Source organism: Perca flavescens, chromosome 11 (genome assembly GCF_004354835.1).
Source record: "Perca flavescens isolate YP-PL-M2 chromosome 11, PFLA_1.0, whole genome shotgun sequence".
Taxonomy (NCBI): Eukaryota; Metazoa; Chordata; class Actinopteri; order Perciformes; family Percidae; genus Perca; species Perca flavescens.
In genome coordinates, this window is record NC_041341.1 from 14,053,549 (window position 1) to 14,071,548 (window position 18,000).

The window sequence follows — 18,000 nt, forward strand, 5'->3', positions numbered from 1 at the left end:
GAGTATCTCAGTGTGAGGAGATTAACACACACACACACACACAGTCAGCCTGTCAGCGTGTGTGTGTGTGTGTTGATTAGATATTTCTATATAAATGGATCAGCTGTTGTTGTTTATTTGTACACATGAATTCATCCTGTTTCACCCAGCAACATGTCTCTCTGTCTGTCAGGGAGACCTGAGCTGGCAGGCAGACAGACAGACATAGATAGACAGGTATCATACTCGCAGTAGTATAAAAGCATTTCAAATGACACCCAGCCCAATTTGCAGTTAGTTTACAAGAAATCAAAGTACTGTTTTGTACTAACATAAAATCTTGGAATATACATGCAGACAGATTTCAATAGAGTTTCAAGTAGGAGGAGAAATCTTGTCCCATTCATTTTCTCAATAGATGATGTAAGGTGATTCCAAGAGCAATTGCTTATGACTTGCATTAAACTCTCCTGGTTGATTCGTCAGTACAAAACAGGAACAACAAAAAAAAGGTTAAGGGTAGAAGTTTATTACGACTCCAAAAGTGTATTTCAGTTAGACACATCAAATCACAGAGCTTAAATTATGTTATGTGGGCTGCTAACGTCGGGTGGAAGCTAATGATTACGGTGTTCAGAAAACTAATAATACAATCTGAGGTTTATATTAATTCACTTTTGCATTCTGGGTCAATTTTGAATTAGTCTATTAGTCTAGACCTATCTCCACAGTGCTGGGGAGTAAGGTCTGGCTACACTGCAGATACATTCTAGGATAGAAAAAAAAAAATCTCTGGGTTGTTTGCATTTCTTTAAACCAATCACAATTGTCCTGGGTGGTGCAAAATAGTCTCTGGAAGGAACTTTTTTTGGTGGAACATTTTCACCCCACAAAAAAAAATGGCCACATCAAATGCTTTTACCAGTCTATCGCCGTGTATACCCAAGGGTCCCAAAACGTCCCAGTTAGATAGTAAATGCCGTTAACATAGCCTATTCTTTGTAAATCTTTACAATCATTCCCCGAAAAAACCAAGCAGGTCTGCCTCATTGCACGATCCAAATTTTCTTCAAAACATTTTCAGGGTGTAGCTTGCTAGTTTGAAGTTTGTTGTTGTTTCTCAAAGAGAAGGGAATTTGAGAACAGCAACACACAGAGAGCGGAAGGTGAGGGATGTCAGGTTTTGTCCTGAAAACGTACTTCCGTTGATCCAGACTAATTTTGAATGAATTCAGCAACTAGGCGCCATGTATTATTCTCTACTGCAACAACTAAAAGTTCTGAATTTATTACCATATCCATGGCAACAGCGGTCATGGCTCATGGGTATTGTAGTATTTAGAGTCTTTCTGATAAACTGACAGACAAAACATGATTTCTCAGAAACAAAGTTGAAATGATTAAAACTGGTGGTCAGAACATACACCTATATAATTGTTACATTATCCAGGAGAATCCTGTAATGTGAAGTAACATTGAGGAACACTACAGCTACCTGTGACGGGCAATACACTGTGTGTGTGTTTGTGTGTGTGTTTGTTCATGTGTTTGTGTTTGTGTGTGCATGTGTGTGTATAAACTATGTATGATCCATAACTCCCCACAGTGAGCCACATGGCCTGGTCACCATGAGACTGGACTGCCACTGTGTGTGTGTGTGTGTGTGTGTGTGTGTGTGTGTGTGTGTGTGTGTGTGTGTGTGTGTGTGTGTGTGTGTGTGTGTGTGTGTGTGTGTGTGTGTGTGTGTGTGTGTGTGTGTGTGTGTGTGTGTGTGTGTGTGCGTGCGTTGGCACACTGGGTCGGTGAGGGCACGATGGGAAACTCATCTCCATCTGGAAATAACCAACACACTACCTGTGACGGGCAATACACTGTGTGTGTGTGTGTGTGTGTGTGTGTGTGTGTGTGTGTGTGTGTGTGTGTGCGCAGAAACTCTGTAGGTTCTGTCAACTCAGATCAGAGTCATCTTTATTGGGGTGGATGGAAAATCTCTCTCTCTCTCTCTCTCTCTCTCTTCCAATTCAATTTTTTTATTTACACTCTGTACATTTGTGTGTATAAAGAAGGAAAACAATTAATCAAAATTGAAGATGGGGCAATCTGGGCTTATTTTAATGCATCGTTATTGCCTAAAATAAAGCCTTCTGTATTATGCTGGGTTTTGTCCACCTTAGCCTGCTAATGGAGCGCTGCTCTTCTTTATGACAGCCAGTCTCCACAGTGAAGCATTTCACTGCATATGTGAGAGAAAATATAGATGATATAGAATATAGAATACAGAATAAAGATAAGAGTATTTGAATGTGAATATTCATTTTGGCACACTTGTGAGTGACTAATTATCTTTAGCAAAGAGCAGTGTACAAAACATTCAGGTAGCAACTTCTCAGTTTTAGCCGGCACTGACCGTCTCGTCCAAAATAAAAGTATTGGATACCTAGAACTCGGAATTGACAGATATCAAATATTAAAGGACTTGGATTGTGATCTTGGCTGACAAAACTTGATCCCTAATAAAAAAGGGATAATTCTCTGTGACAAACCAAGCTTTTTTAGACTTTCTTATGTGTTACATCATAGTTTGGGTTTAATGGCACATTTCTTGTTTTGGATGTCTTCCACCACCTTTCATCAACCTTGTTTCCATCAAACAAGCTCTGATAAACCAACTGTACACTACCTGCTCAGCACCAGACAGCAGACTGACAAAGTTAGTGTCTAGCTGGTGAAGAAAGTAGAACATTAAGCATTTACCAGATATTCTACTCAGGAGTTGGTGTAGACCAAACTAGAGCTAAAAGAAAGTGAATATGACACTAACATTTGTCAGGTGGACACTAATGCAACTGCAAAGGGACAATAATGTTGCTCTGTGTAAATAAGCAAATAATAAAGTTATAAAGTAAATAACTTGAACTATTTACAATATTAAATGAACACAATGAGCAGAGGATGAAGCGACGACAACAGACAGACCACTGCCACACACTGTGACCCTGACATATGGACGCTGGCCTCTACGGGTGGAAGAGGGGTGGGTGGTTTTGGGTTTTTGGTATTTAATAACAGCAGGAGGGTAATTCACAGAGAGAGGGAGTTAATCAGCTATCATCATATATAACTAGTCCCTGATGGATCTGTCAGTGGTTCAAAGCTGTTTACTTTATATTTGATACTGTATTGTGTTGTGTTCTTTGACAACATGTTTGTTGCAATTTCCTTTAATTGATTATTGGACGTGTTAACAACAGTCAGTTAATCATCAAAAAAATGACACAACACACAGAGCTTGTTCCATAATAACAGCATTTTTAAACTACTGGTATGGCCCATAATTAAAGCAAAACATCAGAGGTTTAAATCTGGATGAATAAATAACAAGAAAAAATCTGGATGGATTTTCAGGAAATAGTAAAAAGTGTCCATCATAAGTTCCCAGAATCCAAGCTGACGTCTTTATGTCTTATTTTGTCTGACCAACAGTAAAAAACTCAAATTTATTCAGTTTACAGTGATATAAAACAGAAAAGAAGAACAGGAAAATGTGCACGTTTCAGAAGCCGGAACTAGCTAATAGTTAGAATGTTTCTTTATAATTTACTTTACGATTATTTAATCATAGAGAGTCAAAGTGAAATCAGAACTTCTGTTCCAGAAGTTCGAAAACCTCATCCAAAATCCCACTGGCCTTTGTAACTACACTAAAAACTACAAATACAACTTTGAAACAGAGCCTATATCTCAGCAGTATGTTGTGGCTCACTTCATATTTTTAGATAAGGATTCAATTATTCAATATTTAAGTTTTTTAGCGGCCTTCAACATACACAAGTTTCCCTGTAAATCCTAGACATTTGCAGGCTTAACACTAAACATCACGGCTCGACAGAAGAGGCGAGTCGAGGGGCTGTAGCTCTGTCATATGTGTAAAATACAGCAGGACAGAGAGGAGTGAACACTGCCTGCAAAACTAAATGTTTTTACAAGGAACAAATCTATATCTCTATTCAAATAGTTAATTCTCTATTTATAGACTTATCGAGTAATCAATCAGTTGTTTCAGCCCTACACATAGACAAACTTTCTAGACTCTAGGAAAGTTTTGGAAATATTGAATTGTCATGGTTTAATTCAAAAGTCATAATTAAAGAAGTCATAATTTACTTTCTTTTGTTATAAGGGTGGGGAAATTATTCAGGCTTCAGTGTTTTTTTGTTAATTGCAGTACCACCGTCGGCCACTGGGACAAACGGACAACAGACTGCTACATCAGGGGTGTTAAACTCAACTTCACTAAGGGCCACACTGGAAAAGGAGAATCGCATCAAGGGCCAGACATGTAGATTTTATTTTCATCCTTTTATTTCGAAAAAGTCAAATATCTTTGACTTAATTATTCCATGTCTCATATAGTCTTTTCACTTATAGTTTGGTCCACATAAAGCCCTAAAAAAAGGCAGAAAATAATTCCTTAGAAATCTTCGAATTTAGCAAATCAAGCAAAACAAAGATTACATTTTAAAAGTTGACTCACAGCAACCTGTTTCCCAGTTTTTATTTCGAAAACTCTGCTTCTGTGGGAAATTCTGGGAGTCTCAAAGTCGGCAAATCTACCAAATTCTGCTCTAAGTGTCATGTAGTTGCCGTTTGAAAAACAGTTTCCTGTCTTTTTGTTTTGGTGCACAACTAGGTGGGCCAACATTTATTGTGAACCTAAATTGATATGGGGGCCGGGTTCGGCCCGTAGGCCTTGAGTTTGACACGTGTGCTACATGAATAAAATCTGTGTGTGTGCGTGCGTGAGTGCGTGCGTGCATGTTTGTGTGTTATGTAACTCTAAGTGGTCTGTCTGAGCTCTGCTGAGGATTGGATGATTAATCAGACACAGACCAATCAGATTTCCCAATTTGTCCCTAATTACACTCATTGATTGACAGGTGCTACTGCTTTCTGCTGATCAATGGATTAGTGATTAAAAAAGTTAATGATATTATTTAAAGGTCCCATGACATGGTGCTCTTTGGATGCTTTTATTTAGACCTTAGTGGTCCCCTAATACTGTATCTGAAGTGTCTTTTATATAGACCTTAGTGGTCCCCTAATACTGTATCTGAAGTCTCTTTTATATAGACCTTAGTGGTCCCCTAATACTGTATCTGAAGTCTCTTTTATATAGACCTTAGTGGTCCTCTAATACTGTATCTGAAGTCTCTTTTATATAGACCTTAGTGGTCCTCTAATACTGTATCTGAAGTCTCTTTTATATATAGACCCCTAATTGTATCTGTGGTCCCCTAATACTGTATCTGAAGTCTCTTTCTCGAAATTCAGCCTTGGTGCAGAATTACAGCCACTAGAGCCAGTCCCACAATGAGCTTTCCTTAGTATGTGCCATTTCTGTGTCTGTAGCTATTGAGGAGGAGAGAGGGGGGGCAAGGTGGAGGGTCGGGGTGTGGCCTTGACCAATTGCCACTTTGCTCATTTGAAAAGCATGATGTCCATGATGATATAGCTCATGATAAATCCAAAGTAGGCTAACTTACCGTATGCAACACTTGAAATGCAATGATGCATCTGTAACATATTCTCTTATTGTAAATGAATGATTTTCTGTCTGAGCAAAATATTCATCGCGACTATATGACCTCTCTGTAGCGCTAACTCAGTAATATACAGTGGGCAAAAAAGCACCGTAAAGAAAAAACACTACCACTTTTGTCCAAAGCGGTCGCTAGAATCCAAACAAACTGAAAGTTACATATAGCCACTTAAATGTAAACACAGGTGAACCAGTAGCAGTATGCTTTCATCTTTTCCTGACTGACAAGGGGGGTGGACAAAATAACACCTCCTCTTTGCAGCCATCTAAACAGATGTTATCCACACAATTCTAAACTACAAAACTGAGTTTATTTTATTATTACTAATAATATTGTTGTTCACAAACATTACACTCCTTTCGAACTAGTCTGTGCTTTCACTAAATAGTGAGCAGTTTGTTTTGTGTTCACGTGCTGTGTGTTAACTCTACCTCTCTCCCTGCAGGTGAGGCGTGCTTGCTTCAGCCAGGTGTGATGTTGCTGCAGGATGTCTTTGCGGTGAAGGTGAAGCGGCGGCGAGCTGTGGGCCAGCAGTCGGGGGGACCCGTGCTCGGCGTGGCTCTGTTCTGCTGCAGAAGAAGAGGAAGGAGGCTAGAGGAGCACACGGTGCACCTCCACAATGCCTCCGTAGAACACATACACACCTGGTACAACACCCTGAAGGAGCTGCTCACAGGTAACACACTCGTATTCAGACAGGCGTGCAGTAAAATAAGAACAAGTGCAAAAAAAAAAAAAAAAAAATGAAATTGTGAGTTTTACTTTTTTTTAAGGTTATCCATTTTCAACAAGTGAGACCAGTGAAAACTTGGAAAAAGCCACTTTTTCAGCGAAGAGTGGCCTACATCAGTTTAACAAAAACAGTTTGGAGACTCACTAAAAAGAAATCCAGGCTCATAGTATGATTGAAAGCTTGTTTGTGTTACATAAGATGTGAGATGCAGTGGAAACATGACTCAGCACTTTGATAAGCGTCATACTGTAAGATGATTACACACACTGCTATGTAATACTGTTATTGTTAGCACTGCAGTAGGTAGGTAGGTAACAAAGTCAACTTTGTCTACTGTATCTCTACAGATGGCCTCCATTGGCATAAAAGGAGAAACAAACTTGCATACACGAGGTATACATTTGTCATGTCTTGTCTAAGGGTTAGCTAGCTGTAGTGCTAGCTGCTCAGATTATAATTTCATTGCTTTCTATCAACCTGTTCGTCACTCAGTTTAATGAGGTGAGTCACAGTTACATCAGACAGTAGAGCTAATCTGCTAATCCACCGGAACAAAGAGACACAGATTACACATGCACACACACACACACACACACACACACACACACACACACACACACACACACACACACAACACACACATTCAGCAGTACTCAGTAAAGTGAATTAAGTAACTGAATCGTGTTGTCTGCAAGAGAGATTAACTAAACTACTGTCTACACAAACAAGTCCAATTTACCTCACAACGAAAACCACCCTGCAGAGATTTAGAATCTTAGATAATGTACACTAGAAGGCCAAACGTATGTGGACAGACACATATTACACCTGTATGTAATAGTTGAACAGGTCATTCCAAAACCATGGGCATTAATCTGCTGCTGTAACAGCCTCCACTCTTCTAGTTTCAGACTTACCCCCCCGTAGGGATTTGCTCCTATTCAGCCACAAAAGCTTTAGTGAGGTCCAACACCGATTGATGCTTGATAGGTCTGGCTCACAGTCGGTGTTCCAGTTCATCCCAAAGGTTGGAGGGTTTTGAGGTCAGAACCTTGAATGTAGTTCTTCTACACCAAACTGGGAAAAACTACAGACATTTATACCAAACTTGATATAAAACTTGTATTGTGTATGCAAAACTTATATGACAGACACTATCAGAATGGTGCCGATATGGACCCAAAGTGCAGAGAGGAGACGAGGAGGCAGCAGGAAGAGTTAGAAGATTTATTAACAAAAAACGGCTTCAACAGAAGAACTATGACATAAAATGTATTGCACAAAATGTAAAATTATTCCTTTGAAGCTGCACTAGTTATTTATTTAATAAGGACAGTTCTATATTAATAATGGATTAATTTTCTATGAGTAATGTGAAAGGGATCCCTCGTAGTAACACACCCACAGAGAAGCAGTTCTCCTCAGCTCTTCTGAGCACCAAAGCCTCTTTCTGTTTTAGTTTTTTAGCTTGCAGCTTTACTGTTTTGTTTCCCTCTCAACGCGCTCATCGATTGTTTCTAGCCATTGCAGACAGCTATCAAAAAAAGCTTCGATAAGCCCACTCTACACTACCTGCTCAGTACCACAAAACAAAGTGAAGAAAGTTGAGTATTCTGCAGCTAAAGAGCCAGATTTAGTTTTTAAAAATAGAGTAAATATTGCACTTTAATTCATCAGGTGAATACAAACACAATTTCAGGTTAAAGCTAATGTTGCTCCGTGTCTGCTGGATAAATAGTTATAGAAAAAGGTGTAAACCGGCAACACGTTCGCCACCAACAACTTTTTAAGGTGATATTATGTCAATATAGTCTTTCTAGCTTGTGCCAGTAAAAATGGGATTTTCTCTCTGCTGAAAGGAACTAACATAAGCTTTATAATGTAATTATCCTCAGGCTGTCTGCCATCAAAACTTTGTGTAGATTTCATAATTTTTAACTTGTTTCTTTATAAAAAAAAAGAATATGCATGAATTCAGGCAATCTTCTTGACACGACCAGTTTGATAAACTTCTGGATGTTGCAGCTACTGAAGTTCCCATAGCTGGTTTGCAGGTGCACTGTAGTGGGCGGTGCCTGGCTGACACTTAACACACAATAGAAATGTTAGAGTGCTGGCTGTATGGATTTAACTCACACAAAACCCACTTTACATTTCAGGTTTTTTTCTATGTTGACTGCAACAGAGACGTTAAAAGCTATCCATAAATGAAGAGGTCAAAGGTCACATACACACACACACACACACACACACACACACTCACTGTCTTCTGTCACCATGGCATTGGTCTGACACGTTATCGCTGGTCACCTGTCTGTCGATCTGTCTGCCTGTCCGTCAAACCAGATTACCCATGAGGCCCTGCAGCAAAGTCACAACTTCTTTAAGTGGTTGTCTTTGACCTCTCACACACACACACATACACACACACACACACACACACACACACACACACACACACACACACACACACACATATGAATGGCTCACAGGTCGTGTGTCAGCTCGCGTGGTCACACTGCACATCAAACTGTGACGGCTTTTGTGACTTTACACACCGCGTCAGAGGAGTCTGTGTGTGTGTGTGTGTGTGTGTGTGTGTGTGTGTGTGTGTGTGGAAGGTAAACAGTCGGTCGCTTTGCTGCTGTGCGGACATTAAGCCTATTTTCCAGGCAGAGGTCAGTTTGAAAAGCGCATTGTTGTGTGAATCGTGGCATCGTGGAGCGGGCAGTCCCGCCGCTGCCGACACCGCAGCCAGGTCCAAACATTCAGCTGCACAATGGCGAGCGGAGAGCAGAGACTTTCTGTTTCCAGAGCGTTGTTTGCTGTGTGAAGCAGCTGCAGAACGCTATGCAGAGAGTGAATGGCGGTCAGAGTGACAAAAGGCGAGCAGTGATGCTGTATAAAGTCTGTCTCCATACACGCAGTCAGATGGCGGGATGGATTGACTGCAGTTGTTTAACAGCACAACAGACTGACATGCCAGTGGCGGCGGCGGAGCTCACGGGACGGCCAGACTGAGCTCACCCGGGCCACCAGTTGCTGTCGCAACTCCTCCCAGATCAATTGTCTTGTCAATCCAATGTCAGTTTTCTGCTCGGTTACAGAGCTGTTAGTTTGGGTTCACAGCGACAAAGTGAAATCAGTGGGAGGTGGCGGTGGTCAGTCGGGTGGTACTGTAAGGTGTCTTAAGGTCAAAATGACGCCATCAACTCACTATGTTGCCAGGAAGGATGTGGTTCGGTAGCATTTTATCGAATCAAAATCTTTTCGTATCTATTACGTAGAATCGTAATAGATGTTCCCTTCAACATTTTCTCTAAAGGTTAACATAATTGCAACGCAAAGATGTTTAATCAATAGTGTTTTTAGTGTAATGCATGTTGAAACTGAGATGAGCAGCATTATACATAAAATGTTCATTAAATATATCAGACACGTTCAATTAACAGATGCAGCCTACTGTACACAAGCTATACTTACTCTTATAGTTATACTGAAGGTCCTGATTTACAGCTATGGTATGTGTATTGATGTGGTGAATAAGAGTACTCAGATGATTTAGTATTGCACTACGGTACAACATTGTCGGACTCACGATAGACAGTGAAAAACAAATAAGAAGCCAAAATTAATGCAGCAGAACCAGAGAGTCTTTCGATAAAAGGAATGAAAAATCCTAAATCTGGGTATTTTGCTGTCTGAGAACCAGATCCAAAATGGAACCGGCTATCTTAACCTATTCCTTTTGGCCAGTAAAAATCAACACCCAACAGACACAAGGAAAAAAATGCAACTTTATAATAGTGGGACTTTTTCTTTGCATTTTAATATTCTATTATTATTATTAATCAGTTGGTCTTTAAAATGCTAAAAGATGTTCAAAAAAAGAAGTTGAAACTGTAAAAGGACGTTATTTTTCTCATAAAAAAACGTAAACGATTATTTAGTTATCAAAATAGCTGCCAATCAACTAATCGTTTCAGTTCTAATTGTGACCTTTCTCTCCTAAAATAACGACTTTATTCTCGAAGTCTTTAACATCATGATTCAAATGCAACAAACAAACTGAATCACAGATGAACAACACATACCGTAGTATGTAATAACACAACAATATTTTTTTATTTAATATTTTTACTGAGGGTTTTACTACTGGACATGTGACCAACACAAACAGTTAGCCTGAACTGTGAGTTATTATTGCTCTCTTCTATCATCTGTGTGTGTGTGTGTGTGTGTGTGTGTGTGTGTGTGTGTGTGTGTGTGTGTGTGTGTGTGTGTGTGTGCAGCTCTGTGTTACATATTAACAGGTGTATCCATGAAGTCAGTGAGTGTCTCCATAGTGACGCGAGGAGAGAAACCTGTCTACCTCTCTGTCTCTCTCTTTTATATTCAGGTTAGAGGCTTTATTAGTTTGCCAGGAAACAGAATGTATTGTACAGCAGCACACATTCATACCCCACCTCCACCCACCCAATACTGTCAATATACAGATGGTATCAGAGGCCAAACACTTTGATATTCCCTTTATTTTACACTCTGATTTTAATGCAACCTGGCAACTCAAAAGTTGCTTAGGTTTTGTCAGAGAGTGATTGTACTCCAAATGAGAAGGGTAGGTTTAAAGTAAGATGAACTGTAAATACACGTTTCCTTTTAAGCCTTGCTAGCTGTGTGGCTCTAGGTGTGCAAAGTCTACCACTTTGGTCCAGATAGAAATATCTCAACAGCTACCGGGCATGACATTTTGTACAGACATTTATGGTCCCAAGAGAATGATCCCCATAGTCATGCTCCCCTCAGGATGAATAACGTTGGTGATCCCTTAACGTCTCATCTACCGCCACCATCAGGTCAACATTTTTATTTGTCCAATATTTTGGATTATGATCATAAAACGATAAAAGCTAAATGTGAGAAAGTGCAATGGAAACAGACTTGGCAAAATAATAACAACGCACTTGAAGCATTTAACTTAAATGTAACTACGTAAAGCTTTCCATTGCAGAGAAAAAAATAACGGCAGATCTGTGTGGAGCAATTAGGAGACTGTAACGTTTCACACATTAATACATGGAACAGAAATGCCATATTTACATCATGTCTTCTGTATTTTTCCTCCACTATTTGTAGTCTGACTGGCACATCTAGTTGTGCGCTCTTCTGCAATGGTAAAATGGCACCTGACTGGAGGACTAGTGCCAACTACTGCTTATCTCTATGAACCAACTCCAAATATATGCATGTGGATGTGGATGGAAATATAAATTTGCATTTTATTCTTTGGATACATTTTCCTCCATTCAACTATGTTGAATTTACTAATTGTTTAAGCTCTACAAATAGTAGAATTTCCCTTTTAAGTTTTGCGTCTATAAAACATCTGTAAACCGCCTCATTTCGACATTTAAAGCCTTTAATTGATTACTTCTGTCCGTTGACCTCAGATGGAGTCTGCACCAAAATATAATCTGTTTTTGTCAACAACATCCAGGAGCCTTAGTCTTCAGTTCTCTCTCAGAAACTCAACACTTCTTCTTGACAACTCTGGGATTGTTTACCATGGTAACGTTTTAGCAGTGCCATAGCAACCTGCTGCTGGCCGAGGCTGGGAGATGATCTGATGGATACTTGATCTCTATACATGTACCTGTCTGTCTGTTCTTCTTAGAAACATATCAACAAATTGAATGACCTCATCTCCTATGAGACTGTGTGTGTGTGTGTGTGTGTGTGTGTGTGTGTGTGTGTGTGTGTGTGTGTGTGTGTGTGTGTGTGTGTGTGTGTGTGTGTGTGTGTGTGTGTGTGTGTGTGTGTGTGTGTGTGTGTGCGTGCCTAAGCATTAATCATGCAACAGTCACTTAGAGAGAGAGTTAGAGACAGAGAGGCCTAGTTTAGGCGTTACAACTTGAACCCTGTTTTTTTGTCTATACGTGTTCATTTTTTTGTCAAATTTGATTTTAAAATTAATTTGGACAAAAAGTATGCCCTATTAGCTGTTTGCGTTTGCAATGTACTCATGGATGTACAGACAACTATCACTGAATCACTTTTATACTGAAGAAAACTTTAAAATGCGATGATTCTCAGGTAACTGCTTGAAATATAAGGAGCATCTTTTTTTCCATGATGTCCTAAGCAGATTTATGAATGTTTATTCGTGATGAACCTGAAATATAACAATATACTCAGGAAGTGTAAGAAACCCTGAATCTAAAAATATGCGTATCACGTCTGTGTGTTCAGATGTGACTATGTTATGACGCAGAGAAGGAGTACAAATGTTGACTCTATAATTGCGACAATTGGGCGCCATGTGTTTAAAAGTACCGTAATAGGCTCCTTGAGCAATCACTGCTGCTCCAGTGACTCTAATGTTAATATTTGAATGAGGTGTAGACATGTCACACACTTTTTATGAAGCAGTGGTGGTCAATAGAGCTAGGCAGTGAATGAGAAAGAAGGAACTTTGTGTAATTGTGTAAGGCAGACAGAAATAATACTCTCAGCAGATCGTCCACCGTGAAGACCGGTGCTTGTACATCTCCTTTTTCATTTCTGCAACTTTAGTTTACAGTCATTCATTACAGCCACTCAAAAAACAGAGTTACGCAACACTCAATGCAAAGAACAACACATGACTCAGTCATGTGTATTATTTGCCTTATCTTAATGGCTCTTCAGATGTGGTGGAAAAGCAAACAGTGATGTGCAAAAGCGACTTTTATTGCCTGAGTTTAGGGACTCTTGTTCCATAGTTACTGGAACTGTTTGGTCTAGTGCGGCCATGGGACCTTGTCCAAGTTGGGTAGTTAGATGGGGTCCCAAGTGCCATCAACACAGGTCAGCTGCAAGTATCTTTTACCATTGTCAAGGATGTGACACTTGTCAACCATGGTAGAAATTAAAGTTTTAGTCTACAAATGCTGTAGTGGCGTAATGTTGGTTAGGGTTGGGTCAACATTTTTTGGAGGGCACCAAAGGGGTGGAGCTTCTGGTTATGGTGGGGTTCCAGTAGAGAGAAGAGTGGTGGGGGTGTTGGGTTACTCCTCACAGGAACTCCTAAAAAGCTGGTCAAAGCTGTGTGGTATGAGTGATGGCAGGAGGTGCACTGTGTGTGTGTGTGTGTGTGTGTGTGTGTGTGTGTGTGTGTGTGTGTGTGTGTGTGTGTGTGTGTGTGTGGGGTGGGGGGGGGGGGGTCATTAACAGGGCGAGGTCACAGCCTTCTGGGAGCAGATTATAGTAATGATCTGGATAATGGAGCTAGTGTGTATGTTTGTGTGTGTGCGTGTGTGTGTGTGTGTGTGTGGGGGGGAGGCTGTATTGATCTGTTCTGGTCTATGGGGATTTATATTGCAGTCTCTAAATCTGCCTAATGATGAGCTGTACGGGGGGTGTCAGGGGTGTGTGTGTGTGTGTGTGTGTGTGTGTGTGTGTGTGTCCGTTTGGAGTAGATACCACGTAACCACACACGCTCTCACACACACGCACACTGTCTACCAGTGTTGGTGATGTAAACAATATTATGAATATTTAGCATCAAACAAGCCTCCTCCATGTTAGAACAGTATACAGGTGCCTTCTCTTCAAGTACATTTCAATCCATAATTTATCCATGATTATTTCTTTTATGAATTCATCGGTTGGTTATTGTTTCAATTAATCCACTAATTTAACTGGCGATAGAATATTAGAAAATCATGAAAAATCTAAATGTCGCAGAGTTTATAGGGACCAAACAACAGTCCAAAAACCCAAAGATATTAAGTTTACAATATAAAATAGAGAAAAATAGCAAAATCCTCAGCTTTGAGAAGGTGGAATCAAAGAGATGTGATGACTAATCAAATAAAAGATTAGACAGTTTAATTGATAAAAAAAAATATTCATTGCAGCCTTGATCAAATTTAAATGTGCTAGTTGACAAAAGATGCAAATACATTTAAATAAACATATCAGGCAAATCAGTTCACTACTCAGAAGTAGAGACGCAGAAGAAAGTGAACAAGGGCATCTGGGCCAAGGCGATTGTGATTGGTTAAAAGAAATACAAACAAGCCAGAACGTTTCTTCTTTTATAGCATAATGATAATGGGTGCAGCCAGAAAATTCTGTCTGTTAGGATTCATCCTCTGGAGAACAGTGGACGCAAGCAAGGCTAAAAACAGACCATTTTCAATGCAGAACATTATGTTAAAAATGTATAAACTACAGATGACTGGACAGACTGTTTTACTGTGTGTGTGTGTGTGTGTGTGTGTGTGTGTGTGTGTGTGTGTGTGTGTGTGTGTGTGTGTGTGTGTGTGTGTGTGTGTGTGTGTGTGTGTGTGTGTGTGCGTGCGTGTGTGTGTGCGTCTGTGTAGGGTCCAGCAGTCGTCCCAGGTACCTTAAGGTGTTCATCAACCCCAGCAGCCACAAGAAGGAGGCCGTACACATCTACAGAGAACATGTGGCTCCACTTTTCAAGATGGCTGACGTCCGCACTGACATTACTGGTCAGTCCACCCACTTGTTAATTTATCATTTATCGTCTTTACAACAAATAATAATGATTATTATTATTTTACACCTTTCGGATGATGTCACACCTTATGTGTATTGTAACAAAATTATGTGTAAGTGCAGCAGAACTGTTGGAGTGGATTTTTAACTGTCCCTCCTTTATTGATATTAGAGAAGACAATGCTGTGTGTGTGTGTGTGTGTGTGTGTGTGTGTGTGTGTGTGTGTGTGTGTGTGTGTGTCCAAAGGTCAGAGTTAATGGCAGTCTCTGGTCGCTAGGTAACCTGATACAGGGGGCGGAGCTTAGTCCATCTGTTGGGACAGGGAGAAAACCTGCTCCTCTCCTCTCCTCTCCTCTCCTCACTTTTCCTCTCCTCTCCTCGCCTCTCCTCACCTCTCCTCTCCTCTCCTCTCCTCTCCAGCCTGTATTTAGTGACAGTGATATGGTTTCTCCCTGCAATGGTTAAATAAAGGGATTTTTAAAACCAAACCTCTCCTTTATTCTTTCCTCTCATGGTTTCCTCTTTTCTCCTTGTCTCCTCTTCTCTCCTCTTTTTTCCTCTCCTTTCATCCCCTTTTGCTGCTCATTACTTCTTCTGAGACAATACAGAAGAGTCTTCTCTCCTCGTGTTTCCGCTCCTTTCCTCTCCTCTCCTGTTTCCTACCCTCTTCTGCTTCCACTCCACTGTTTCCTCTCCTCTCTACTTTCCTATTTATCTCCTCTCATCTTTCCATTCCGTGTCGCCTCTTCTTATCGCCTTGTTTCTCCTTGTTTTCTTTACTTTCATGTTTTCTCTGCTCCTTTCCTCTTGTCTTCTCCTCATCTTTTTTCTTCTTTTTATCTCCTCTTTTCTCCTGGTTTCTCCTTATTTCCTCCTCCTCATATCCTCCCCTCTTCTCCCCCATTTCTCTTCCTCTCAGCAGATGGTGTGATATCCGTTGTCCCACTTTTTTTTGGCAGCCATTGAACACACACTTACGTACATGACCACACACATACATGAACACTTCATCTCTGTCCATCTCAATGTCTCTCCATCTGTTTCCCCCTCTCTCCTCCTGTCTCTCTATCTATCTGTCTCTCTCTCTCTCCAGTGACAGAGAGGAAGGGTCATGCTCTCTCAGTGATGAAGGAATGCAAGCTGGATGAATATGATGGGTTAGTCGTCTCTTGTCGCTTTCTCTCCTGGGATTTTAAATAGATTACTGTACGTGCCTGTGGATATGTCAGTGATTTCCTGCTATAAATTTATTGCAGAAAAGCGACGTAAACTGGTGTTTAATATTCTGATGTTATTCTTTCATGTAAGTTAGATAGTGATGTTTAGTATTCCAGTACCAAACAAGTATTAAATGTGCACCTGGTGGCTACATACATGATATTGTGCTAAAAGACTGAAGCTAAAGCTAACAGGCTAAAAGTAATATCCTCCCCAGCTGATGATCCATGTAGAAGAAGTGCTCTTCTTGTATTTCAGTGTGGAGCTAATAAGTCGTAGTATACAGTATTTCATTCTTACATAACCCTGTTTGGTTTACATATGATAACAATCAAGACAGATTAATGTTTTATTGTTTGTATTATCAAAACATATGTTACACTTTAACCTCGCTAATAAATACAAATAATACAACAATACCTAATACAAGTACAAAAAAAAGTACAAAATACATAACACTGATCAAACTCTTATCATCACTATCTGCGATGGTCCGTGTGTGTGTGTGTGTGTGTGTGTGTGTGTGTGTGTGTGTGTGTGTAAGCAGCTTTTATGCTCAGCCTTCATAAAGCTTAATGTGCTTAGAGAAGATTAGCTCAGCGTTGCTAAGCTAGCTGCTGAGTGTGTGTGTGTGTGTGTGTGTGTGTGTGTGTGTGTGTGTGTGTGTGTGTGTGTGTGTGTGTGTGTGTGTGTGTGGTGAGGATTTGGTTGAAACCTACATTTGCCAATTAGGCTGACTGTCACCGTGGCGACCAGAGCTTCAGGTAATCCCATTCACAGGAGGAGGGGGAGGGGGCGGAGTCTGTTTACTTCACATTTACTGGAAACACGCACTCTGAAGATGAGCCTTCTCGCTTTTTAATGAGCTTCTGAAAACATGGACAGATTTGTCAAAACCCAAGTTATGATTAATATTATTGTCTCTTACTACTTCCATACTACTACTACTACTAATAATAATAATAATAATACAAAAAACCTCACCTGCACAAAATCTGAGCCCATAATATAACCTGCAACAATATTCATACTGAGAAACCCACCTAAAAAACTTTTGACTAGCCACCAACCAAACTCTGTAAATGTTTGTGACTATTTGAAAAATGCATTCAACTGTTTAAGTATATAATTGTAAAAAAAAAAATAACCAAATTAGAGGACATGGTAATCAAGATTAGCTACAGCCCTTACATATAACAGTTATTGATCCCTTTCAAAATGAAACACGTGTTCACTTTCACTAGAATTGTAAACATTTCAGTTTGTATTGTTGTGTTTTAATCTAGTTTTCTTTTACTGCTAATGCAAATGTTTTTTAAACATGATTGAAGACCTGAAACATTTTTGGATCCCAGGAAGACTAGCTGGTCGTCTAGGCATCAGCTAATGGGGATCCTTATAATAAATGCAAATACAAACTTAAGCATTTAAGTTAAATGAGTTTCCACCTTCCTGTTTATGTTTCTGTCTGTCCCAAAGTAAAACAACTCACTGGACCTTTATTGTGAAATTCAAGAAATGTATTGTTAGAACAGGGTATCATTTATTAATTTTAATACAGATGCCAAGCAATACTTTCTTTACCTTACTTTGAGAAATATGAGCATGTTTTTTTACTAAATTATTTTTTGATTTAACAAAAGGTTTTCAAATGTCTTTCCATCTAAATAAAATAAAGTCTAAAATGGACAAAATTTTTGTTTTGGATTAGGATATTTAAGAAGGCTAAGAGTGCCAACGTTACGTATTTGACAGTTTTGGTACTACACAAATTTTGGTCGGTACCAAAAAGTATTGAGGCTTGATGATACCCCATCCCTGTTGAGTGCTATTGTCAGTAAGTAAATATTCAACAATGGTCCTGTGGAGAAGCCATGCCCCCTGCTGGATAACTATGAACTTGAGTTCAAGATGCCAAAAATAAAACACTTTTATTCCCTGGATTTCTCATCTGCCCTCAAAAG

At 39.8% G+C, this 18,000-nt stretch overlaps 1 protein-coding gene across 1 annotated transcript in view; it reads left to right on the forward strand.

Annotated features, from left to right (window-relative positions):
- cerkl (CERK like autophagy regulator) overlaps window positions 1-18,000 on the forward strand; it is a 29,708-nt gene that overhangs the window by 1,992 nt on the left and 9,716 nt on the right. Inside the window, exons 4-6 of the mRNA XM_028590424.1 lie at window positions 6,025-6,255; window positions 14,679-14,810; window positions 15,912-15,975. Of these exons, the coding sequence (XP_028446225.1) occupies window positions 6,025-6,255; window positions 14,679-14,810; window positions 15,912-15,975 (427 nt within the window). The remainder of the gene's footprint in view (window positions 1-6,024; window positions 6,256-14,678; window positions 14,811-15,911; window positions 15,976-18,000) is intronic.